Source organism: Rattus rattus, chromosome 2, assembly GCF_011064425.1.
Source record: "Rattus rattus isolate New Zealand chromosome 2, Rrattus_CSIRO_v1, whole genome shotgun sequence".
NCBI classification, from domain to species: domain Eukaryota; kingdom Metazoa; phylum Chordata; class Mammalia; order Rodentia; family Muridae; genus Rattus; species Rattus rattus.
In genome coordinates this window covers 136,594,375-136,621,117 of record NC_046155.1, presented here as the reverse complement: position 1 = coordinate 136,621,117, position 26,743 = coordinate 136,594,375, and the positions used below count along the sequence as shown (strand labels likewise).

The window sequence follows — 26,743 nt, the reverse complement described above, 5'->3', positions numbered from 1 at the left end:
GCAGCTAAGCTAACAGCCCCTCTACCAACCTGGCTCTCGCCTTCTGTCAAATGAAATCATAGTCCTATTATGTTCACACCCAAACCCAACATTTCCTACTTAATCTTTTCAACACGTCTTTTTAATTTTAATTACAAATAATAATTATACATATTTATGGAGAACGACCATCTTAAAATCCCATTAAGAGTTTCCTGTTTCCTGTGCCTTTTTTCTCCAAGAATGTGATTCGGTTGTTGGATCTTATAGTTAGAACACTCAATACAAACTGTTTTCCTAGTACGTTTTACTTTATTCGTATAAAACCTGGAGAACAGATCATACAGGCATCCTCTTCTAAAAGTTCCTCTGCAGCCTTGGTGTCCACGGGTCCTTTGTCCCAGCACAGGCTGGGTATGCCTAATCTGAAATTCCAAAATCTGCAAAGTTTGGAGCATCAACGTGAAACCATGAGTGGGAAATTCCACACATAAACATTTATGTACAAAATCACTTAAAATGTAACAAATTATCTTCAGGCCTGTGAACAAAGTACACAGGCAACACCAATGAACTTTATATGTTAAACTTTCATTTTATCCCCAAGGTCTCTGTGTATGTCAATATCCCAAAATCAGAAGCTCTCCTGACCTCAGGCGTATTTGAAAAGTGGTACTCAACCTGAACTGGCTTTGCAATTTGGACTGACACAGCAAAAAGCCATACATCCAGGACTACCCAAAGCGTCTATGATAGGACGGGTACTGTGGGGACACCTGCTGACTAGGCCTGACACTGAGCAGAGTAATTGGGCACACATAGAAACACCAATGCCTGGGAAGAAGAGTCTGCTTTGCCTGCCAACTCAACTCCCTCCTTCATCCCTTTGAGTCTCAGGGAACATCAACATCACACCATATTGAATGCCCCTGTCACACTGTCCTCTCCCTGCTTTGTCTCTCCTTGTGTTATGAACACTGTACATTATATGCTCGTTTAATAGCTACCTCACTTATAAGTTGCCTATAATATATGCTGTCAGACTGTAGGAAGTTTGTTGTGCCATGAGTATTCTCAGCACCTATAATGTATGGAGGGACGAGGGGTGGGCGGTAGAGAGGTGAGTGGGCAAGTCGATGGACAGATGATGAGGAGATGGATAGACAAATAGGTGAATGGGTGGGTGGGCAAGTGGGTGAATGGATGGATGGTAGAGAAGTAGGTAGGTGGGCACATGGTATAAGGGTGAGAGCATGAATAGATGGAAAGTTAAGTGAGCAGATGGAAGGAAGGAAGGACAGATGGGCAGATGCACAGATGGGCAGATGGATGGATGGGAAGTTAAGTAGGGAGGTAGGTAGATGGATGAATAGTGGAACAGTGAGAAAGTGAGTTGATATATGGATAGATTCTCCTTTTTCCCCTGTAGCTATATGGCTGTAGCTCATTCCAATGCTCTTCTCAGTGGCCAAGTGCCTTGACCATGCCCCAGCCATGCACAGTATGTGCTCAGGGATATATGATTCATTTTTTCAGTCCCTCAACATCTAACAAAACGGAGTCCCTCTCCCTGGGAAATCCCTATAATGTCCCAAACATGTGCACTGTTACCAACTGATACTTCTTCCCAGAGAGCTGAGATGTCCTATGGTAGGACTTCACACATCATCTCTAGTAGGCCTTAGAGAAACCGGGATACCATCCAGATGTCTGGGAGGACGTGTCACCAACTTGTCCCCAGAGGCGCTTTCACCCAAACACAGGACAAATGTTCACAGTGGTAAACCTTGGGTCCCAGAGAGGCAGCACCCACCCTTTAGCTGCTGTTTTTTTGTTGGGACAGGAAGTGTCACTTGGTTCATATATCTAAGCCCGCTCGGAAGCATACACACGGGGTCGGGGACGACTCCAAATCCATGGTAAGACTAAACAGCTTCCTGATAGGTTAGTTGCTGCCTCTGCACCCATGTGGGAGGTCAGCCTGTTGGACTGTGACCCCTGAGTTTCCTGTAGCTCATCTCTTCCTCATGTCCCTTCCTCCTTTGCCCCTCATGGGCTCCCTGCTACAGGAATGTGGGGCTTTCATGACCGGGACCTGGTTTTGCGGAAAGCTCTCTACACCATGATGAGGACGGGTGCCGAGCGGGAAGCTCTAAAGCGGAGGTGGAGGTGGCAGCAGACACAGCAGAACAAGGAGGTTGGTATCTCTCCCTGCAGGAGGCAGGATCCACATCAGGTGCAGAGCGCCCTTACGACAGCCAGCCCAGGTGGACGGCAGCGTGTTCCCACTCACACCCCCATGCTGCTGTGGCTAGGAACACTGCCTTCCTTCACAGGGCCCCAGCATGGAAATGAGCTATAGAGTCATGTATTGTTCTGTGAAGCGCTTGACACTCTCAATCCAGAGGAAATCTCAGTGGCCCCAACCCATGGCGACATTAGTACTTTCCTCCACTAGGAAAAGAATCTGCCTACCTTTAGGGTAAAATGGTATGATGGCTCTTTAAACTGCTCATCGGTCGGCCTCAGCCAGGTTCACTCATTCTCACATACATGCAGGAATGACCTTGATGATCGGAGGACCCCCAGCAGCTCTGAAATCAGGGCTGGAATTTCTGAAAATGCATGCAGTGACATCAGGGGACACTTGCACATATGTCCAGTCTGGGTCCTAATGAGGCTTAGGCCAACCTGGGTGGCTTGATGCTGCTGCCTCTGTGGGGGAGGAGTGAGGGAAGATGACAGAGGCTGCCTCCTGAACCAGCTTCCCTTCGCGCCAGTCAGGGCTGGTGTACACTGAGGAGGAGTGGGAGCGAGAGTGGACAGAGCTGCTAAAACTGGCCTCCAGCGAGCCTCGCACACACTTCAGCAAGAACGGCAGCGGCACGGGTGGTGGGTGAGTGCTACCCTGCTCTCCATGGGTCTTCCAAGAGGCCTGGCCACCCAGGGCCTCAAAGAGCTTGGGAGAAAGGGAAGTGGCCTTGCATGCTAGCCAGGTAGACAGGGAGAGTTCATTGTAAATCAGGCTGCATGGGAGGGGAAGGAAGGGGGGGGAGGGGAGGGGAGGCTGGACACACGTACCCAGGCTCAATACGCATGACCTCATGAGAGCTGCCAGTCTGTCTCCCTCAGGTTCACCATACAAGCAAACAGTAGTAGGTAGAGGACTCAGGACATGGCCAGGCCTGGAGGTAGCCTGTGTCAGTGGATGTTGCCACAAGAGTCATTGCCTCTCAGGGCTATGAAGACGTAGCTGACGTTTGTGGAATTTTTCCTTAATCTTTAGTTTGTGGTTTCAAGTCATGCTGAAGGCAAGAGATCATCAAACCACCCCAGTGCTTCCCAAATGGATTCTACAGATATTACGTGTGCTCCTAGCACAAAGGCCTTGTGTGTGCATCCAGGAATAGCTTGACCATGCAGGTCAGCTCCAGATCCCACTGTGGGAATGAAGAGCAGGTGACCAACAGTAGCACTGTGGAACTTTGGGCCATGAGGTTTCAGAAGAAGCATGCTTTCATTGTTTTGCTCCTCTGTCCTGAAGGAAAGGTATCACTCCCAGAAAAGGTCTCTGACACCAAGAACACAGACGTGCATGTGTCCTGGCCAGCCTCCCCTTCGTCTTCTGAGGCATCCTCTGTGCTCTAACACCCCGCCACAGTGAGCCTGCTGCCTTCTGGGCCTAACCCTCTTGAGGTTCCAGCTGGAGGACAAGTTCCAGCAGAGCCCACAGTAGCACCGTCTAGAACTGTGTCCCTATGTGAGACCCTTCAGTACAGAAACCCATAATTCCACGGGCTGCTTGTTGCTTTGTTGTAGTGAGATACCGTGTCAGCACCAGGAGTCCAGGTGGGCTGAAGACTCCAGTCCTAGAACACAGCTCTTACCTGTTCCATGCCCTTCCAGTCCAGTGTCTCCTTCACTGTGCGATTTCACACCTGCCAAGGAGAAAATAAATGTCAGACAGCTGCCACAGGACCAAATCTCTTCTGGTGAAGCACAGGGGGAGGAAAAGAGTGATAACAATACAGGAGATAGTCTGTTTTCCATTGTTATAACAAATTACCTGAAATCAGGCACCTCTGAAGAAAAAACGTGTATTGTTTAGGGAATAAAAAAGGGTGCGTACAATTGTTACAGTGCTTCCACCTCAGTCGAGTCTTTGGACGTGGAGCCTACAGATGTAGAGACATGCATGGTCTGTGTGGGGGAAGGTGTGAGTGTATGAGCATTCCATGTGTCCAGGCGCATGGCTGCATGCAGAAGCCCAATGTAAATGCCTGGGTCTTCCTCCGTGGCCACCTCTTCATTTACTGAGGTAAGTTCTCTCTGTGCACCTGGAGCTTACCGATTTGGTTCGTCCTAGCTTAGCTAGTCAGCTGCCCTGGGAATCCCATCTCTGCACCACAGGTGCTGGGACTGCAGGCAGCCTCCACACCTGCCTGATTTTTTTTTTTTTTTTGCCTCGGTTCCAAGGATCCTAACTCTGACACTCACACTTGCACAAGTCATCTCTCCAGCCAGAGCTATTTGTTTAAAGCAATATTATGTTTTAAACATTCTTCCAGTCTCTTAAAAAAACAAAAACAAAAATGAAAAAACTCAACTCTATCTTCAAGCCATTAGGTAGACAAAGCAGGGTGTCTGCAGTGGGAAGGAAGGTGGGGAGAACACAAAGACCGTAGCAAGTGCCAGGGCCAAACAGGGTGAAGAGGGAAACTTAAGGGTTGGCAGTGTCGGGGATGGCAGCAGAGATGGGCGACTGCGTACAGGCCAGGAGGCAGGTCAAATGCTAAGATGGTGAGATCCTTCCAGGTACTTCCCACTGTGGAGCAGGCAGTTGTGAGTAGCATGAACTTCGTCAGGATTACACAGAGTTGAATGTGGCAGTGAATCATGGCATGTCCTGTGGCAGCTGTGATTCACACATAGGACAGTAAGTAGTGTGTATGAGTGTGTCAGTGTCTGTGTGTGTCTGTGTGCATATGTGTGTGTTTGTGTGCATATGTGTGTGTCTGTGCGCATATGTGTGTGTCTGTGTGTGTCTATGTGTGTGTCTCTGTGTGTGTGTCTGTGTGTGTATGTGTCTGTGTGCATGCGTGTATTTGTGTGTGTGTGTGTGTGTGTGTGTGTGTGTGTGTGTGTGTGTGTATGATTTTGGTCCATCTTCTTGTGCCAGGGAAAAATGAGGTGATTCAAAAAATGACCAGGAGAAGTCACTAAGACACAGACCAAGCTGAAGTAAGCAACAATGGCCAAGTCAGTGTGTTTGAGCACCACAGCATCACAAACGTATCGTCAACCATTTAATGCAAGTACGAAACCAGAAATCCACAGTGCTGCCAACAGGCTTGGGAAGGAATGGAGATGTGCAGAGGTTCCAAGCTCCCCTGTGGAACTCATGTTGATGGTGTAGGGGGCCTGAGCAGATCAAAAGGCTGTGTCTGGAAGAAGAGCCAAGGCCCCACCACTGTAGCAGGACAACCTGCGTATTGCACCACCTGAGAAGACAAGTCCAGACCCTCGTCTAACGTCATGGTCAGGCAATGGAGAGAGCCAGACGGGGAACGCTCCACAAGACTCCTGGCCTGTGGCTGTGTCTCAGAAGTGTCGCAGTTGTCGAAATACGGACAGCGTTGCAGACTGAGGGGCACCAAGTAGACCTCAGCAGAAAGCATCTCACGACCCCGAGCTGGATTCTGTATCGTGAAGGCATTGGCGGGACCACTATGGGCAGACCTGGTGGGCAGATGTTAGCTCTTCGCTCTGGTGGCTGTGTCCTGGTGTGTCAAATGTGGCTCTGTAAACAAGGAGCACTCTGACCCCTCTCAAAGTAAAGAAGCGGCAGGCTGGAGAATAACTTTTAGGTGGTTCTATGTGAGTTTTTGTGACTTCTGACTGTTGCCACATTTTCAACTCTAAAGTTTGTTGGCCATCAAAGAAAAAGGCAAAAAAGGAAGAAAAAGAAAAAAAGAAAAACATAATGCAACATCGGATCTCTCCCAAAGGTGCATTTCTTAGGATTTATAGCCCGGAGCAGCTCTTTCCCAGCCATCCCAGCCCCCATGGCCACCCTTGTTCCCTTGATGTCTTCAAAGAACTGATTCCTGGAGCCCCAGGATATGGAAAGCCAAGGATTTATTGCCTCCTGCTGTACACTGTCATCATGTGTAGGAGACTTACACAAGGTCCCATCATCTAAGAGTTCCGGTTCTCTTCCCTTGGAGGGTGGCCCTGTTGTTGAGGGACATCTAGGTCACAGCCTTCAGCCCCAGTGTCTCACAGCCTGAATTACTCTACCCCTGAGGTCAGGCAGGAACTTAGACCCAGGGTAGGGAGGATGTGAGCGTGAGGCTGCACATTCGACCCTCTCCTGCCCCCAGGGTAGAATCCAGGCAGCCTTCGCATGATCTCTCCCCCGGAACTGTTCCTAGAAGGGTCCTCAGATTTTGGTAGGTAGGGTCAGTGTTTGGGGGTGCTTAGTCCCTACACAGACCCTTCCCTGCCTCACCTCACCTAATCTGGCCCCCACCTCAGTCCAATCTCATGACAAGACTGCTCTATTGTGTTCTCTAGGGTGGACAACTCTGAGGACCCTGTGTATGAAAGCCTGGAAGAGTTCCACGTCTTCGTCCTAGCCCACATACTGCGGAGACCCATCGTGGTGGTGGCAGACACCATGCTAAGAGACTCCGGTGGAGAAGGTAGGATCCTCGAGGAGCCATAGTTAATGGTGGCCCAGAAAGGGTGACACCTACCTCACAGTCATCTTGTCCCTCTGAGACATACACGAAGATAGCATTATTTCATTGTGTCTTCTTCCTCTGAGGCAGCAGCAATTGTTCCTGGCCACCTGCCCTGCATGACACCATGAGGTCACAAGAAATCACAGATCCCTCCCAAAGCCCCAGGCCGTGTTACAGAGGTTCTGCAGGATGGAACATTAGAGGGGAAAGGGGGGAAGTGAAGTGCAGAGGCTCGGGTGGGTGGTGAAGAATCTTCAGGGAAGCCAAGCTCCTGCCATGTGTTCTCTGAGCGTGCGTGGCTCCTCCTTGAACGCCCTGCCTTCAGCAGCCTTCCACCGTCTTCCCCAGATGGGTGAGCGCACTGAAGCTCAGGCTGACAGGACAGTAGCCCGAGACAGGGCATGTACCTCATGTGCCATCCATAAGCCTGAAGCTGCTGGGAGTCAAAAGAGCTATAGTAAGAGTGCCTGGGGTGCCATAGGGCCCTGAGGTGTCAGAAAAGATGGGGAGCCAGGAAAGCCGTCCCCAGATCCTGTCGCACGTGGCAGACCCCACTCTCAGCACTCTCCACAATGTGGTTCACTTTCCAGTCTCCTTGGAAAGCACCAGAGCAATCCAGTTCCCCTCGCTGCCATTTCTTCTTGTCAGTCAGTTTTAAGATGACACTGTCCACAACATCTCTTTACTACAGCATTCAAGTGAACAGGTTTCCTTCACATCTCACCAGCTCCACTGAATTTCTAATCTGTCATCATATAGCAGAAGTCGTGAACCTATCTCCCAGAGTCCTACCATCAGTTTTCATGCCAGAGAAAAACCAGCATCACCATGGCTTTTATGAGGGTAGAGGCTAGCGAGACACGCCTCCTACTAGCACTACTCTCTTCCCTGGGGCCAGAGCCAGCAGCCCTCTGCAGCCTGTCCTTGCTTCCTCTTCCTTACGATTCTCAAAGCAGGATCCTTGTATGGGCAGAATCATCCTGCCCAGTACAGACTGAGTGACGGAGGCAGGGAAATGAAGAGATCCTCAGAGAAGATTCTGAAGCCCCAGTGCTCTGCAGCAAGGAGGGCACGATCCCCACTCTGAGGCCAAAAGCAATATTCTTCACATTAAAACCCCAGCTGCTAGGCTTGGGGCATGACTCCTTGGGTCAACTGCTTGCATAGCATACAGGAAGCCCTACTTCCATCTCAGTGCTACATAAAATAGGCGTGGTGGTACATGCCTGTAATGCCAGCACTCAGGGAGGCCAAGTCAAGAGAACTGCAAGTTCAAGGCCATCCTCTCCACATAGTGAGTAGGGGCTACATGAGATCCTGTTTCGGTGGAGAACAAGAGAAAATGGCTACTGCTGTTCACAGGGGTGGTTTTCAGGCTCCTCTTCTCCTGTTTCTCATAAGAAAATGAAAAAAATCACACGAAGATGCAGTCTCCACTCTCGTATTATACCTGATCTATAGTACCAGTGCTCTCTGCCCTGACCCTTTGTGTTCCATAAAACTTGTTTTTAAGATACACACCAGGCAGGGTTGGGGATTTAGCTCAGTGGTAGAGCGCTTGCCTAGCATGCGCAAGGCCCTGAGTTCGGTCCCCAGCTCTGAAAAAAAAACAAAAAAAAAAAAAAAAGATACACACCAGGCACACTCAGGAAATAAAGGTCCTGCCTGGTGCGTGGGCATTTCAGTGATACCAGAAGAGGAAGGGCAGCATGGACTTCTAGACAAGCAAGTGGGGGATATCACCAACCATCCTGGGCATGGTCTTAGCTCTAACCCTACCACTCTGTTTAACTATGGTATGGCTCTCAGGAGCAGGCTATCCAGACAGATCACCATGGAAACTTCCGGTCCTAGCCCTGAGCACTAATTCTGCTTCCCCATCTCCTCTCCCCTCCACCAACCCTCCCCTCCCTTCCTCTGTACTCCCTGCCCCACTCTCGCCCTCCACCTCTACCCATGTCTGTGTCTATAGCATTTGCACCCATCCCGTTTGGAGGGATCTACCTGCCCTTGGAGGTGCCTCCCAACAGGTGCCACTGCTCACCCCTGGTTCTGGCTTACGATCAAGCGCACTTCTCAGCCCTAGTGTCCATGGAACAGAGAGACCAACAACGAGAACAAGGTTTGTCCAGCTCCCGAGACACAGTGGGGTAAGGTGCTGTAGGGGGCGGGGGCACTGGAGATGTGGTGTATGTGGACAACTGCCTACAGCCCTTGCACTGAGGGGATCAGCCATGGACTCTGCAGAGCCATGGTCAGGTGTCTGCAGATGTGCAGGGGGTAATGGTCCATCTCAACCACTTTGGAAATGAGTGACGACACTGCCTATATGTGGCTGTTGGCTTCTGTCGCGGGCATATATAAATTCTCCATGTTTTAATTAACATCAACTGACACATAAAATCAAGCCTACCATGTTGTATTTCAGTGTACATGCTCTGTAGTACTCTGATCAGGGGAAACATGCCTGTCCCCTCCAGTATTCATCACTTCTTCATGTTGAAAGTGTTCAAAATCCTTGCTTCTAGCCTTTTCAAATACATGCTGTCTGTGTCCTTAGAGGATTTTTAACTCTAAAACTAATTATCACTAATGCTCTGAATGGGTTTTTATATAGATGCAATCCACCCTAGATAGGAACAAATTCCCTTCAGAATTTGTGCAAGCTGCGGCCCAGCACTTCATTTGCAAATAGTTTTATTGGAACACGGCCAAACTCATCCCCTGACACTTTGCTATGTCTGCTTTGCAATGGGGTAGCAAAGTGTGTGTAACCTGCTGGCCTCTGACTTTAATTTATTAGCACTGTTCATGCCCACTCCCGCTGTAGTCAGCTTTTGAACCAAGAGAGTCAACAGTCCCTTTCAGATCACCTATTTCAGCACGGCCGCGCAGACTGGACCAGCGCCACCTGCTGCACAGTGCATACTGTGCACTGTCAGTAAACCGCAGCGGGGCGTATTTATAGTCAGCGTGCTGCCACTGCTGGCAAAGAGGACTTACCTATGAAAGACATGTGAGTCTCTGAGTGGGAAGAACAAGGCTTTATTATTGCCACTCTTGTTTTTAGTACAGACTGAGATTTTCCCACAGGGGACTGGAGGCCAAGGAGACAGCATGTGTTTTAGGGTTCTTGCCCTTGGATATGGTTCTAGGAAATTCCAAGCGGGTGGTCCAGGGCTTCCACAAGCAGGAAGCACGGGGTGTCCATACTGACCCTTTACACAGAGCCTCTATGTCCTGCCCCTTCCTCTGGACAGCTGGCAAGGTGGGATACAGAGAGTGGGACACAGTCCTGGGCCCTCCCGCCTCCAGCCCTGCAGCACATACTTCTACATCTGCTCCTGCCTGACGGTCAGTCAGTCAGAAGGTCTACGGGATGGAATCTCAATCCAGGGAGTTGAAAGAGCCCTTGCCCCCTCCCCAGAAGCCAGATCAAACCCAAGATCACACACAAGTGTAGCCAGAAATGGTCCAGACAGCCAGGGTAGCACTGCTTATCACTCACTCATTGCCGCTGACCACCAAGCGATACTCTCCATCATTAAAGCCTGAGAGGAAGAGTGCTTTACCCTGTCTCTGCTTCCAGTGACCGATGAGTGGATGTCATGCCTTCTAAAGGGGGACACTTGCCCTCCAATGGCAGCTGCCCAATGATTGGGTAGTGTGCGAGCGCTAGAGAGGGCCCTGAGGAAGTGGTGTCTCAGGAGAGCATAGACATGGACTCACACAGCATTTTGACCTGGTGATGTAGGAGTTTTCAGTGTTAGAGGAGGGGACAAGGGCTACGTCACCCCACAAAGGTGAAGGAGTGTGTGACGTGATTGCTGAGATGTCCCTCCTGAATACAAGCCGCTGGGCTACACCGAAGGCCAGAAACCCTGGAGCGTCCTGATGCCCTTCCCTGGAGCATCAGGTCAGGCGCTGGGAGAGGAAATAAGGTTGGCACCGGGCAGCTTCAGACTTCGGGGGGAGGCCTGCAGATGGTCAGGTTTACAATTTGCTTATTGCAATAGTCAGTCAACACAGAGAAGAACTTCACCAAGAGCAGCTGACAACCTTGTCTCTTAGACACTACACACATTAGTAAAAATGAGGCACCAGAGATCTGGGAGAGCCAGTAAGTGCACAAGCAGCTTGTCAGCCACATCACTTTTTTAAAAAGATTTATTGATTTTATATATGTGAAGACACTATAGCTGTCTTCAGACCTTCCAGAAGAGGGCATCAGATCCCATTACAAATGTGTGCCACCATGTAGGTGCTGGGAATTGAACTCAGGTCCTCTGGAAGAGCAATGTTCTTAACCACTGAGCCATCTCTCCAGCCCCATCAGCTACATTTGATGTGCAACCCAGGGTAAAAACAAATATTAATCTGTGTTTTAGTATTTCCCCAGGCCAATAAGTTAGGACTTTTTTTTTTCAATGCTGGGGTCCAAACCGAGGGCCATGTTCTACCACTGAGCCATGCCTCCAGCCCTGATCGCATGCCTTTAACCTCCAGTTGTGGTAATTTCCCATGGGTCTGAGGCATTGGTCCCTGACATGGCTGAGTCCACTCATTAAGAACTTTGTCCTTTATACATTCCTTCATGGCTTCCTCACCTCCCCACACCCCACCGCCACCTGATGGAGAAAGAGGAGGCAGGCTGAGGGTCCTAGGGCTTTTAGTTTACAGCCCAGGCTGTTGTGTTTTGGCACACTTGACTCTTGGCCCACAAACTTCACAAAAGATTGAAAGGAGGCCAGAGCCTGTGGGTGAACTTAATGGCTAAAAGGCTCTACACCCGATTGCATACCTGGAGCAAACCCTTGAGAAACACTCAATCTGCCTGTACCTTGACCTTGGATTTCTAGCCTCTGGGACTAAGAAGAAAATTTCAGTTGTTCACCAGCCACCTAGTCTATGGTGTTCTGCCACAACAGCTCAAGCTAGTGGCACTGGACACCATTCAGAAATGAAAGGATCTGTGCTGCTAAAGATGCCCTCAGGTGAAGGGAGGAGGCCGCCTTAAAGACAGTCCTGAGCTCCTGGCTCCTAAAAGCTGGTGGCACCACTTGTACCTGCATAGGGTGTCCTCAGTGCATGCCCTAGTTGAATGATGCTGGCCAAATGTGCCATCTACCAGATACCTGGACGTAGCAACCAGGGTCTTCAGAGAGCAGCAGCACGGCCCTCTCAGGAAGCCTGTGAGGCATCTGGGAGTCTGCACCTGCTGACTGCTCAGGAGAGGATGGGTAGGGCTTAAAGGAGAGGCTGGCACTGGGCACACTCCTCTTCGCCTAGCTTTCTAAGCCCACAGCCAGTTCACTCCACATAGGCGGCAGCTGCTGGTATCTCTTCAGGCTTATGTTGTGTTTCTGGGCTAGTGGGACTTAGGGTAGGGCACACACCAAGGAAGTGGCAGATAGTCTGTCAGCTACTAAGACAAGGGTGGCCAAGTGTCCAGCAAACATGTTTGGCCTTTCTCCTTTCGTGGTGGTTAGCATGGTAGAACACTCCCCCCATCCCCAGCTCACCTGTGGGCCCCATTACCCTCATTCAGCTATAGTCTGAAAATAGTAAATGGAAAATTCCAAAACTCAAATGAGACCACACTCACATTGCTTTTATTTCAATATATCTTCTACTGTTCTATTTCATTCGTTATTGCTGTGAATTTCTTACTGTGACTAATTTACAAATTCAACTCCGTCCTTGGTATGGTCACATAGGAAAGAATACAGTCTGTGAGAGGGTGGGCACCATTGCTCAGGCATCCACGTGCCCAAAAGATGTAGGTACGGGGGCTACTGCATTTGCTGTGTGCACTTGGAAGCAATTTATTTGCACATGACCGTGTGGAGAACTGGTCCAGTTGTTGTCATATAATGGTCCTCCTCTTTGTACCCATGTTTCCAAACTTCTTTGTCTGGTATTGGGTAGCTTCCCCAGCTCTTTGTATTAGGGAGTGTCTTTTAAACACCTATATCTTTAGATTCGTTATGGAATTAGTGTAGTGGTGCAAGCTACCTTTCCTCGTTTTGCTTTAGTCCCAATCTAGCAATAATTATCCTTGACAGTGTTAACTGTCTGTATTTAATTATCTGAAGAGTAAGGACGAGTGGTAACCACCATCTTGCTAATCTTTTCTCCTTGCTTTGCCTGCTCCTTTATTTTCCTTCCATGTCTTATTTTAGATTAATTGTACTTAGTAACTCTATTTGCCCAGGTGATTTACCTACCAATATTTCATTACTAGCAGTTTATCCAGGGTTTACAGATAGAATCTTTAAGGCGATTCTATTTTCAAGGGATACTATCTATGTCCAGAGTTGAGGGGAAACTGTACCCCAGAATCCTCTCACTCTCGGCTCCACACATTACCCCTGCCCCTCCCGTCCCCCCCCCCCGCCCCCACATCCACCCAGCGCTCGAGATCCAGTTCTGCTCTCATGGCTGCAGAGGTTTGGCTCTCAGAATTACTAAAAGGAAGAGAAAAGGGAAATGACCTCCCCTTCTTTATCCCATTCCCATCCCTAACTTTAAGTCATTGCTGGAGACACCTTCCTTCTCCTCCTGAGACTTTAACACTGCCCAGTGCGGGGCAGCAGGCAGGTAACTGGCTCCTTCCGGTTTGGAAAAGCTTTTGGATCACCTTCGTCTCAGAGTTTTGCTGGAGTCAGAATTAGCAGCTTTTCTTGCATCCCTTTAAAGATGCCACTGTTATTTTTTGCTTTATCTGTTTACCATTCAACTGTAGGCTCCAAATCTTACTCTTTTCTCTGTATCTAACGACTCTTTCCTCTGTGCCTGTGCTCTCCGGGTTTTAATTGGCTGTAGGGAGGGATGTATCTGTTGTCACATTGCTGCTCAAATTGTCCTGGTGATGATTTCATGGCTTTCGTGATCTGCGTTGGAGTGGGTTTGCTTGGTGTGCATGCGTGCGTGTGTGTGTGCGCGCGCGCGCGTGCGCGTGCATGCCTGCCTGCGTGTTTTGACATTTTCTCTGCCTTGCTCTCAGTTCTCTGGAGTAACACTACACAATCTTAAGTTGTCTGTCACTGACCTGCAGTTTTGGGGTACTCTGCCTCCTGCCCAACCTTTTGAACTTTGTATTGCAGCTTGGCTGATTGTGACTGGTCAGTCTTGATGTTCATGGAATCTTTACTTGGCTATAAATCTCTCAAAGCTGTTCTTCATTTCAGTTTTAGTTTGTCGTTTCAGTTTAGTTTTTCGTTTTTTTTCTGTTTTTGTTTTTTTTTTTACTGTTATTGTTTTATTTCTAGCTCTTCTCTTTGATACTTAATTTCTTCTCTCTAAAATCAGGTATCAAATCCTGCATGTGCCCATGGTGTTATAGATGGATAGTTTATAACATCAACCAGTATCTTACGTTCCATCCCCAATAGTCACAACACCTCTGCTGGGTCTAGGTTGGTACCTCTTGTGGGTTTGGGTACCCACTAGGGGTATTGGGATGCAGACAAAGGGGAGTGGGCTGCACTTGCTTTAACACTGCAAAGTGATATGAGATGTGTGTATAAATGTGGTAGTGTTGTGTCTTTTTAGAGAATCAGCCCCTTTACCGTTGTCTCTGGTATCATAATGACTTTCATAAAGCAGGTAAGGCACAAGAAACAAAGTGGTATCTTTAAAGACTGAAAGAAAAACTCTCAAATTCTTTATCTAGTAAAATAGCTCGACAACATGCAGGAGGCATGCCGTCTCAAACCAAAGAGAACAACGTCACACCTGCACACCAGCGTTAAAATCTTGTCAACACATTAGAGTGTTCCTTTGTTTTGTTTTGTTTTACTGAAAGTCATTTTCTAAGACAGGAAAGACAGAGGAAATCACTTCATTCCTGGAAACAGGCACACTTTTTTTCTTTAATTTAGTGTGCATGCTGAAATCTGTGAGGACACACGGGGAGGTCACCCCCAACTGGGAGTACCTGCTTAGGCATAGTAGCATAGAGCACTGTGCTAACCATACCTCCATACCTGTGTTTGTGGCCTGAACTCTGCAATGTAAGCTCCTGCTCCTTAGTGGAGAGAAGACAGCAAGCTCTGCAGAGAACGAGGTGAAGGGTGCACCCGTGTACTTGTGCCTGTGGGAACCAAAGGTCAATATTGTGTCTTCCTCAGTCACTTTGTCCCTTATATTTTGAGACATGGTCTGTTGCTGACTTAGCCTAACTGGCTGTCCAGCAAGACAGGTCCTCCCGTCTCCATCTCCCCAGCCCTGAGATTACAGGCACGAATTTTTGCACCTAGCCTTTAATAGGTCCTGGGTTTTGAACCTCATGTTTGCAAGGCAGAGAGTTTACCACTGAGCCATTCCTCTAGCTCCTCACCCATCCTTTTTGTGACCACCATGCTCAGTCCTATAGACGGGAGCGGTTTCCTAATTCTCCTTTCTGGAGGAAGAGACTATATAACTTCACTGCTTGCATTTCTCTTTCATGCGTGTGACACATTTAGCTAAGTTCTTCCTAATGGGGTCGAGTCAACCCCTCCCAGTTGTCTCTTGTCTTCCCTCAGAGGCATTTTTCTTTCCTTAGAATCAGAGACACTTAGACTGGCTGAGCCGTCCATTCAGGGATAGGCTAAAGACATGCTGAAGATTTGCAGCTTTCTCATTGTAATGGCAAACACCTCAAGCAGAAATATCCATTGTTTCATAAAATGAAAGTTCCAAATCTTCATGGGCTAGTTGGAGATGCTGTGGTAAGTAGGCTTACAGGCTAAAAGTAAGAGTTCTTTCCAAAGCAAACCAATTCTCAGGCCTATTTTGGAAGCTGTTGCTATTATTGACATTTGCCACCAGGGGGCGCCCTACCAGGCCGCCATTTATTTGCCTGGGTAAAGCAGATGTTCAACAGAGGATTTCCCATGTACAAAGAGACAGCCTGTTTTTGAGGTGTCCCTGGCCTTTCCGTTCCTCGGCCCTCAAACAGGCAGCAGCTCATACTCTAAAGATCAGGTGTGAGTGTATGTCTCCAGCCCCGGACTTAGGGCCTATTCTTCTCCCCAAGACCTGAGTTGACAGACTGTCAGGCTCTTTCTAGTAGCCAGCTCTGGAATCTTCAGGTGTGTTTCAGTTGTCTTCTCAGAGTGGACAGGCCGGGAACCAGTCCGGGCTATCTGCTGAGGGTCAGAATCCCCAGGCACACTGTAACGGGGAGGTGAGAAGGCTGGGATGGCCCAGTTTAGGTAATTTATCAGAAACCAAACAAAACCATAGTGGCTGACAACATACAGATTGGGCCCCCAAGTACACAAAGCCTGCACTGGAGTTCTGAGTAGCAGACAGTTCTTCTCCAAGTGGGGCTCAAGCGCCTGCTCCTGACGTCTTGTACTTCTTCGCAGGAGACATGGGCAGAGAGGGGGAAGTCCTCTCAGCCTAGCCATATTGCCCTGAACTTACCACATTACTTTTCTCACAGCCTGTGCATTCAGCTAAGCAAACCCCTCTGCAGCCCACTCCCTTGCTACGAGGAAGGAGAGTGTAGTCACAGCAGGCAGGCGTTTCCCCAACCAACTCTGCCCCATGAAGGGGAAGAGAGCCTAGGACACCCAAATTATACCGACAGGAACTATTCCTGACAAGTTATTATTGTCTATAACAATTTTGATTTCAAGATCTACAGGGATGCACATTTACAATGTCATCCTCCATCCTGATTCAGGGCCCTTGCATTGGCCCTCTCTATGCAGTACAGAGCCCTAGGGGGCACAGTTCTACTGAGTCCGGGATGCAGTGTTGGTAAGGATCACTCTGCTGCCCCCAGCCACTAGTGGGAAGGCACACTAAAGCCTCAGTGTTTGTGCTGACCCATAGGACAGGCTGACCTCTGCCTTGGAAAGGAAAGCGACATCAAGGCTGAAGCTGAGAGGCCCCTGCCCCTTCCTCCCATCTGACCTCACCTAAACTGCTCTATCCCTGGCCACACACAAGGAAGATCCCTACGCTGGCTGATAATCAGCAAAAGTGCCTTTCTTCTGTTTGTGGTAGAGGTGGGAAGAAAGAGGGAGGGAGCAGTTTGCACTCATCTCTTTAGAGACACTAGAGGGCAGCATTGAGTCGTATTCAATTTCTCAACTTTGCTGTATTGGCGCCTGGATTTTCTGTGTTTTGTTTGCCTTTTTGTTCTTACCATGGCACTGCTAGTGTGAATCATAGGCTATGGGCAAGCAGAGGAACAAAGCAGCTGCCAGAGGCTCTGGGCTGGGCTTCTCTGCTGTGGTGAGACTCCAGAGGGGTGAAGCATACTAAATGGAGTGACACAAAGGAGACTGGTACTCATTAGGAAGGTGGGATTTGGAAACCACCTCCACACTTCTTCCTGATCTTTACCCTTGGCAACACCCTTAGAAGGCAGATATGACATTAAAGATTCCACTTGCTGGGTATCGGGGACCCCCTCAGGAACGTCTGTCAGATCTCAGGACACCCACCCACGCTGATCTCTGAGGCTGGAGTGCTTATGTCCAGATGCTTTGTGGGGAACCAACTCCTCTGAGAAATAATAGGCCAGGTCCCCCACCTAATCATCTCCACAGAAGGCCCCCCTTTTAAAGAGGCCTCCCCTGTACTCATCACCAGACGCTTTTGTTTGAGCCTGCAGCCTGGTCCCACAGGTGAGCTCCCTGTGGAAGGGTCAGGGGAATCTGCAGCCCCCACCTGCAGTCTTGCCACAGTAGAGCCCTGCACACAGGTCTCCTGACTTGCAAACTCTGCCCTTCCCTGAGGTGAAATGGAGGCAAAGGTGGCCTTCCACGGCTCACCACACCCGCCTGGGTCTTTCCTTGGAAATAGCAGAAGCAGCCATAGCTTTCTCTCATCCTGACGCAGAGAGATGCCTGCCCTCTAACAGAAAGAGATCCAGACAGTCCAGGTGATGCCTCCACCTGCTTGCTCCTTGCCTACATAATAGAAAATTGTTAATGTGTTCGAGTTTGGAGCCTGTGGTCTTAACACTCGTGGTATGCAAGCTTTGAGTCGACCTTCTGTCTCCACTGGGTTACCTGCCCTGGGACAGCTATTTTTGAATTTCTCTTCCAGAGCTCTGAGCTCTGCTGGTGTGCCCAAGCCTCCTGGCAGACGGTGAGCTGCCTGTCACCGCGTGGCTCTCTCTTCTGTTTCAGCTGTGATCCCTCTGACGGATTCGGAACACAAGCTGCTGCCCTTGCACTTTGCGGTGGACCCGGGAAAGGACTGGGAGTGGGGAAAAGATGACAACGACAATGCCCGGCTAGCCAAGTAAGACCTGCCTCTCAGTCCAGTCCTGACCCCGACACCCTGCGGGAGGGTGATGGTGACGGGACTCTTGTTGGGGTTTGGGGGACTAAAGGGCAGGGAGAGGAAAGGTTGCACGCACGCGCAGGCGAGTGAGCTCCTGTCACCTCCGGAGCTAAACTTTTCATTGAGTGTTTTTTGTTTGTTTTTGTTTGTTTGTTTTTTGTTTTTTGTTTTGTCAGCCTCATCCTGTCCCTAGAAGCCAAGCTGAACCTTTTACACAGCTACATGAATGTGACGTGGATCCGCATCCCCTCTGAGACCCGGGTGAGCCTCCAGTGCACAAAACCTTGATCCTGTGACCGGACGGGCAGCAGCCACTCAGCGCTGTAGCGGGCAATCCTATACCTCCCTCCCGAATGTCCCCACCGGGCGTAGCGCTCAGCTCCACGACTCCGGGAGGTCCCACCCCTTCATGACCCAGGACTCGACCTAGCTACTCTGGCTCCTAGTCCAAACACTTCCTGTTGGTGCGAGGCACCGGCTCGCGCAAGCGTGTTAGCCCCCCCCCTCCATTTTACACAGCAGGAGAGGAATAAACACACCCACTCACAAATCAAACCGTAGGCAAGTCATAACACAAAACTATCTCTACTGAGATCGGAACAAAATGTGCCGCGGCAGAGTGGAATTAATTATAACTGTGTGTGGATCCTTAGAAAATCTAGGGAACCAACAGCGCAAGTCCTCAGAGCGCGCCCCTCCCCTCCCCGAGGCGGAGGTGGCCTCTGGTGGAGCTGCAGAAGGCGGAGAGCTGCCGACCCATCCCGGGGGTGGGAGGGGGGTTGCCCCTGCTTGCAGATGCTGAGAGATTCTTTTTAAGTGTGTGACTGATGTTTTCATAATCTTGGGAGGGAACTCCCAGGGGAAGGGATTTGTGAAAATTGCTTGCAAATAATTGCTCCTCCCTGACATCCGTTTACTTAAGTATCCAGCGGATTCAAAGTACTGAAAGGAGCGATCCCGCTGACGGTTCCTGCCCCACTGTACCGGTTGCTCACTTCCGCTTCACCTGGACATCATCCAAGTAGGGCGCCCCCAAGTGGCTCTGATTTGCCATGTTCCTGGGGGCACAAGAGACAGCCAGTCAGTGGCAGTCTTGCCTCTCAGATGCTGGAAGATGTCACTGTGCCCCAGCATGATGTTCTGTAGCACCTACGTGGTATGCAACGGCAGCAACCCTAGATCCATAATCAGTTCCTTCCGGCTAGGCAAATCTTTGCCCTACAAAAAGCAGGATGCTCGGCCAGACCTTGGCGACCTCCATATCAAGTACAAAGCTCAGCAGACAACCCCACTGCTAAAGGGCACACAGTCTAGGCTCCTGGTTTACTGGGACCCCGTTCCCTGTTTCAGCCTTGAAGCTTGCACCCTTTAGTGTCCTTAGCAAGCCAAGTGGAAGGAGGGATTTCTGCCTGGGAAGTGCTCAGCACAATTCTGCCAGCCTTATACTGACCTAGCCACAGAGGCTCATCCCTCTGGAACCTGCTTGAGCAGAGGACAAAAATAAAGTGAAAAGCAATGGCTTCTCCCTTCTCTAAAGACCGGAAAAGCCTGCTTAGGCATGTACTAGTTCCTGACACACCCTGATGCTGGCATAAAAGATGCTGCCTTCCCAAAGATTCTCCTCACCAGGAAGGTCCCTCTTTGGAGAACCTATGGCAGCTGGCTACCCAGCATGCCCTCCTCCCAAGCCTTCTAAGGCTTGCCGCCTGTCCCAGAGAATGGCCTGGCCATGTTCTACATAGTCTCCTCCCTGGCTGCACCCAAGTAGTGTCGTCCGGGTTATTCGCCATGGCATTCCTTCACTAGTGCCCTCCCCACATCCTCACTGGACGCCATTTCCAGCATCCTTCTCGGCTTAGCATTCCACATTTGTAGTTAGAGAAGGGAACCCCTGAAGTAACTTGTCATAGCTGGATAAAGGGAGTGGTGGATCCAAGATGAAGAATGGGGTTTAGGGGAAGATGTGTAGCCCCTGCTTGGAATAAGGAGAGAAACATCTGTGTGGGAGAGATGTTGTCTTACTTGCTGGCCTCTGCCTTTACATGGAGACCTGGAACCTGTTTCTAAGTAGTGTGGCCATGGAGGAAGGCCAGAGTGTGTGGACTTAGTGTTTCTCTACAAAACACTGAGGCTCTGGAATGCCACACCAGCTAGGTTATGGGCATTCTGCCTCTATTCATCAGGATTCTAGACTTTCAGGTATCTACGAATTCCAGGAGAAAATTCATGCATCCTCCCTCAAAGGATGGCACTGAAGGTCCCTCCCAGAGCATTCTGCCAACATCTGCAAGCCTGTGTTCCACCCTTGCAACAGACCAGGGCTCAATGGGCTCCTATTCCATAAACACCCGTCCCTCTCTGATAGACAACTCCCCAACCCCGACAGCAGCAGAGTCCTAACAAAGAAGCTCCAGTATCCCAGTCTCCGCTCCACCTGTGTTCTTGAGGCCTACATAGGGTCAGCTTTTCTGTAACCTCCTTCCTTTCCTGCCTTCCCTCTCCACAGGCTCCCCTTGCACAGCCAGAGTCTCCAACGGCCTCGGCAGGGGAGGATGTACAGTCCCTGGCGGAGTCGCTGGACTCGGACCGCGATTCTGTGTGCAGCAATTCCAACAGCAATAACGGCAAGAATGGTAAGGACAAGGAGAAGGAGAAACAGCGCAAGGACAAGGACAAGACTCGCGCGGACTCCGTGGCCAACAAGCTGGGCAGCTTCAGCAAGACGCTGGGCATCAAGCTGAAGAAGAACATGGGCGGGCTGGGCGGCCTGGTGCACGGAAAGATGGGTCGTGCCAACTCTGCCAATGGCAAAAACGGCGACAGCACCGAGCGCAGCAAGGAGAAAAAATCCAAGTCGCGCAAGGGCAGCAAAGAAGAATCGGGAGCATCAGCTAGCACCTCGCCGTCGGAGAAGACCACGCCGTCGCCCACGGACAAGGCGGCAGGAGCATCGCCCGCCGACAAGGGCAGCGGGTCAAGGAGCGACGCCTGGAAGTACAGCACGGACGTAAAGCTGAGCCTCAACATCCTGCGCGCCGCCATGCAAGGCGAGCGCAAATTCATCTTCGCCGGCCTGCTGCTCACCAGCCACCGGCACCAGTTCCACGAAGAGATGATCGGCTACTACCTGACCAGCGCGCAGGAGCGCTTTAGCGCGGAGCAAGAACAGCGGCGGCGGGACGCCGCGGCCGCGGCCGCCGCAGCCAACGCCAACGCCAACGCCACGGCCAAGCGGCCGGCGCGCAGGCCAGAGGCAGAAGGTGTGCCAGGCCCGGAGCGCGCCTCGCCAGGCCCGCCAGCCGCGCCGCCCACGCAGCTGGTGCTCAAGCTCAAGGAGCAGCCCAGCCCCGGGACTGGAGCGAGCGCACGGGCGACTCGTGCGGCGGGCGGCGCGGCGTCTCCGGTCTGAGCGGCGGCGCACGGCGCGCAGCTCCCGGCATTGGCGGACCGACTCCCGGCCGCAGCCCACCCGCGCCCACGCCGGCGCGCCAGAGCGTCATCCACGTGCAGGCGGCAGCCCGGGACGAGGCGTGCGCGCCGACTGTGGGCGCGCTGCGGCCGTGCGCCACGTACCCGCAGCAGAACCGCTCTCTGTGGTCGCAGAGCTACAGCCCAGCGCGCAGCGCACTGCGCACGGTCAACACGGTGGAGTCGCTGGCGCCCGACGGAGCGGACGCCCCGGGGCCCGCGGAGCACAAGTCGCAGACCTACAGCAACGGCTTCGGCGCAGCCCGCGACGGGCTGGAGTTCGCCGACGCCGACGCGCCGGCCGCGCGCTCGAACGCTGAGTGCGGTCGCGGAGGCCCCGGGCCCGCGCAGCGGCGCTGCCAGCGGGAGAACTGCGCGTTCTACGGGCGCGCGGAGACCGAGCACTTCTGCTCCTACTGCTACCGAGAGGAGCTGCGGCGGCGGCGCGAGGCGCGCGCTGCGCGACCCTGAGGCGCCCAGGACTGCTTTTCCATCCTGTGGGTCTTTTTTTACTTGCTCTGGTCAGCCGAAGGGCCGGCGCCTCCTCAGTCAGTGCCGTGTACGTGTTTGGTCAAACGTTCCTAATGGTGCCTGAACCTACACTGATGCCACTCAGGTAGTAGACGGATAGGAAACAAGTCATACTGTTGGAAGTGGGTGTGCTAGCCTAGCATCTGCCTCGTACCTGTGGAAACTCAATAGCCATTGCAAGAGTATTTTTGTTCCTCTATACGAGAAATAAAGAAAATCGCAGCCCTTTGTTTTTAGAAGGGAGTGTTTTACATGCTTTTTTTTTCCTAACCTAGGGACTGACCTCTTCCAAGTAGCGGTCACTTGCGTGCGGTTGATAGCACGCAGGGTGTAGAAGCAAACACGCAGCCCGCCTGAGGTGGAGCTTCCTCTGCTGCTCCTACCTGCTTCCCACCTGGGTTCCTGGAGACCTCCAGCAGGCACCTTGCTACCCGCTGACGCTGGCCCCTTAGGACTCCCCACCTCCATTTCATAAGCAAACCCTCCTTCCACACACCACACCACACCACCCCCCCACACCACCCCCGGCTCCAACAACATTCACACTGCCATCCAAGCTGCGGGCGACCACAGAATGGGCACCGGACAACCTACCTCTCAGGGCATGGTGAGGTGTAGCGATCGCTCTCAGTGCCGGGCAGCTCAGGTGACAGGGGCTTCCCAGAGACACTTGGGGTGTAAGAAAGCAGGGTCCTGAACTCACAATCGGATCGGCCCACCTATGCGCCAACATGATAGGCTGGTCATGTCTCCTTTGAAGACACATGTACAGTGCACTGTCGCTGGAGGGCCCCTTAGGAGGTGTGATCACATCCGTGCCCCAAAGGAAGGGACAGAATTGACCCCTTGGTCACTGTGTCAGCCCCCATTGGGCTGCTTTGAACCCAGCCTAGCCTCCTTCCATAGTGTAGGGGCTGAGAGAGGCCGGGAGGGAAGGAAACCACCCCTACCCCACCTGCCTCTGTCAGGGTTCAGCCAGGTTAAAGGGCTCTCTGCTGGTGGAGACCCTTCCCAGAGCGGCCCTGCTCCTGGCTCCATGCCACATTGAGGGAGCAGCCAAGTCTCCGAGCAGTCTCCTCTTTGGTGCCTCCTACATTTCTTGAGGAAAATTTAAAAAATAATGTGTCCTTAGCTACCCTGTTTTGAGCAGCAATATGCAGCCTCTTCCTTCCAAGATTACCTCTGCAGACCACTGTTCTTGGCCAAGGACACTGAGGAGCTAGTCCTCTCGAAAGAGCTAGCGAGCTTGCTTCCAGGAAATATGGATAAGATGGGTGAAATCCTCACTAACAAAACAATACTTTTATAGCCGTGAGAGCTTTAGACTAACCAGCCCCGAATAGCCCTAGAAGAAGAGAAAGCACCTGCTTATCCTCAGAAAGTACAGGAGAGGGGTTACACCGTCACTGGAGCCAGCTCGTGCAAGGATGCTTCATCCCGTGACATCCAGAGCAGCAAAAGCAAAAAATAAAAATTTTCAAAAGATGGGGAGGGATCTTTTTTTTTTTTTACTTGTTTGGAAAATTATAATAAAACAACTGAGTATCTCCTGTGAGTAATTTCTTTTTTGTTTTTAATTATTCCACAGCCTGAGGAATCTTCCGTAATGTATTCAAGTTTTTGCATAAAGTGGTTCCTTAAATCAAAGTTATTTATTAAATAGAATCTTTAAGAAGTTCTTTTCAAAGTCTTACTTTTCGTGCTGAACACGATACTATAAATGTGTGGTAATTACTAATATTCATATTCCTGATAGTACTGGGGTTTCTTTTTTAACTTAGGAGGAAAAAAAAGTAGTTCTCAAAAAAAAAAATCTCTCGCTGAGAGGGTTTGTGGCAGCTTTGGGGGTGGGGAACAGTTTCTTTTAAACAGGACACCTGAGCAGCTGCTTCACCCACCAAAGCTGTAGGTCACAGAGTCCAGCACAGTGACCTACTCTGTCTCTTCTCTCAGAGCAACCTGACTAACGCTCCCATTCAGAAGCCCAGTCCTTATACGCTGGAGGGAGAAATTCGTGTTTGTCTTTCTCATACTGTGATGTTAAAACAGCTAGCTATACAAATCCTTTATCTTTTTCATGCGCTCTGCCGGAAAAAAAATAAATAATAAATAAATAAATAGGGTAGGTTGAGAATTAATGCAGCTTGCTGTCATAGAGGAAACCCTCCCAAACAGGACAGTGGCTGTGTGCTCTTGAGGCATGATCGTAGACTCCATTCTCCTTCGTAGCCAGGTTACTTCTCCCTCCGTCTTGTGATGAATGTGCCATGCAGAAGGACCAAGGGCATACCCAGAATGTAGCCCTACTATTCCAGCCAAATAAAGGGCCCGGTCCCCCTCAGTTTGTTCTCATTGGACTAGAGAAGGTGGAGCACCAGCTGGGAGCCCAATCCAAACAGCCCCTGTGTTTAAGAATAGCCATTGCCTTCTGTGAGAAATCCAGCTTCTGTGCAGTATTAAAACAGGGTAAGTGAGAAGGGCCGTGCGATGTGAACGTGTGGTTTCTGTGCACGCAAAACCGGCTTCGGGATGCCGGAAAGAACCGGCTACCGCATTCCCGGGCCAGGCTTAGTGAGTGGAGACAGGATGGGCTACGTTTGCTAAGAGCCCTCCTTGGCTTGGCAGCCCTTTATGGGGCAAGGAAGAGGAGAACGGCAAACCCAGCTGCTGCGTTGAGAGACACTGCCCGTACCAGTGGTGAGGAGGGTTCCCCATCGGATCTGCCCGGACTTTCTGACAGGGATGGGTATCTCTAAGCAACAGCAAATGTTCAAAAGAATCCCAGGCATTTCTAACCCCCCGTGGAGATTGTTTCAGAAGTTTACTTCACATTTCCTTCACAAGCCTTGCCTGGGAATGGATGAACAAGAGACGTAGTTTTTCAGTCTATTCTGTTTGTAGATGTTATGTGCTGTTGCATTCAAGTTTGACAAGCCAACGTTAAGTGGTACTGTAGAAATTATCTTTATATGATTCTGAGAAGGCGCCACAGAGCAATATCTTGCACCCTTAATTTCACAGAGTTGTTCCTTAGAAGAGGTGGGCAGGGCTACACCATGTGATTGTGGAGTATCTGTGCTTTTATGTGGACCCTCTGAAACTGGGACTGTGTAAATGTTTTCTTCTTTTAAACTGAGCAGTCGGTTTGCTTTGCTTTGGTTTGGTGTGGTGTGGTTTGGTGTGGTGTGGTTTGGTTTGGTGTGGTTCGGTTCGGTCTGGTTTGGTTTTTGTTTTTCCTGTGTATGGGTTCGTGGTGCTGCAACCATTCCTATTAATGAAATCTCTGTCACTAAGTAACTGTGCCCCCTTGCCAGTCAGTAAAACCTATTGTTTTACCAAGTTAACGTTTTCCAAAATCCCTTAACTTAGAGATTCTGGTAGCTTTTTGTCCTAAGTAGCTCACCATGACAGAAGGTGAAAGCTTTCATACCAGTGTGGGCCTCAGGGCATGGGGTCCCCCACCCCCACCCCACCCGTGCAGTCCCCCACCCAATTCTCTGGAGCCAGCTGGTAAGACAAGGCTCTTCTTTAGCAACCATAAGTTTATTTTGCAAACTCTTCTAACTGTAAAAACAGACCTTCCCCACCAAAATATATTCCACATTGAAAACAACAACAAAGAAGCAAACAAGCAAACAAGGAGAGGGTCAGGACTGTAGATATCAGTGTTGGGAAATTTGTGGAGAAAAAAAACAAAAGAGAAGAAGAGGAGGAGGAGGAGGAGGAGGAAGAAGAAGAGGAAGAGGAAGAGGAAGAAGAAGAAGAAGAAGAAGAAGAAGAAGAAGAAGAAGAAGAAGAAGAAGAAGAAGAAGAAGAAGAAGAAGAAGACTGTGACAGTTGTGTGAGAGTCTTTATTGTTTATGTAGAGACAGAAGGCACCTACCTCCTGTTTGAGGTTTCTTTGTGACATGCTCTGCCCTTGTGAGGACGTTTTTATTCTCAAACCCTGTGGTAATGTCCCAGGGCTTCTAGTAAGTTAGAAAGGACTTTGGTGTCTGAGTGAGCCAGCTCTGACCTTAACTGCCTTGAGATAGGGGACTGTGAGCTCCAGCTGACAGTCTCTCCGGTTCTTGGCCCCCGAAGAGACACACTGTGAAAAATCCAGATGTGGCCACTACTCCTAGCATCGGGAAGCAGGCAGACCCTTCCCAAAAACTTTAAAGTAGCAGCCATCAAGACCACTGAGTACCCTGCTGTCTTTGCTAATGTCAACGATCCATATGGATATAGATCTTCAGGGCAGTGACCTCAGTTTCCTCCTTGTTGTCTTCAGATCCTGCCTATTGCCCAGGTTTACTGGGCAGCACCAGTTCTGTTGACCCAAGGCCTGGTTCTGAAGTGTTACCTTGTTCTAACAGGACCAGGTCCAAGGAAATTCATCGTAAAGGCCATATACTCCACAGCGATGCTGGGAGTGTCTAACCCCAGACAGACCTGCACTGTGAGAAATGCCTCTAAGGAAGACAAGACTCTCACGACAGCTCCCAACACAGACAAGACAATCTGTGAGAGAGCTCCCAACACGGGGTGAGACAGATCAGTACTGCACAGGCTTTCCCTGAAGACCCAGCCTAACCCCCAGCCCACGGCCAGCAGAGAAGAGTGAGGGGTCACCCAACAGAGATGCCGGGGCATCTGCAGGAATGCATAATCTGTACGGATATGCACTGTGTGATTACAAGACAAGCACAGCAGCCGTTATCGCCAGCCAGTAATGTGGCTATTTC

At 50.4% G+C, this 26,743-nt stretch overlaps 1 protein-coding gene across 1 annotated transcript in view; it reads left to right on the top strand.

Annotated features, from left to right (window-relative positions):
* Otud7a (OTU deubiquitinase 7A) overlaps positions 1-23,691 on the top strand; it is a 99,900-nt gene extending 76,209 nt beyond the window's left edge. The window contains 8 exon segments of the mRNA XM_032893474.1: positions 2,049-2,176; positions 2,760-2,875; positions 6,556-6,683; positions 8,698-8,847; positions 17,861-17,975; positions 18,194-18,278; positions 20,524-21,418; positions 21,421-23,691. Coding sequence (XP_032749365.1) covers positions 2,049-2,176; positions 2,760-2,875; positions 6,556-6,683; positions 8,698-8,847; positions 17,861-17,975; positions 18,194-18,278; positions 20,524-21,418; positions 21,421-21,956 — 2,153 coding nt within the window. The 3' untranslated portion in view covers positions 21,957-23,691.
* The last annotated feature ends 3,052 nt before the right edge of the window (positions 23,692-26,743 follow it).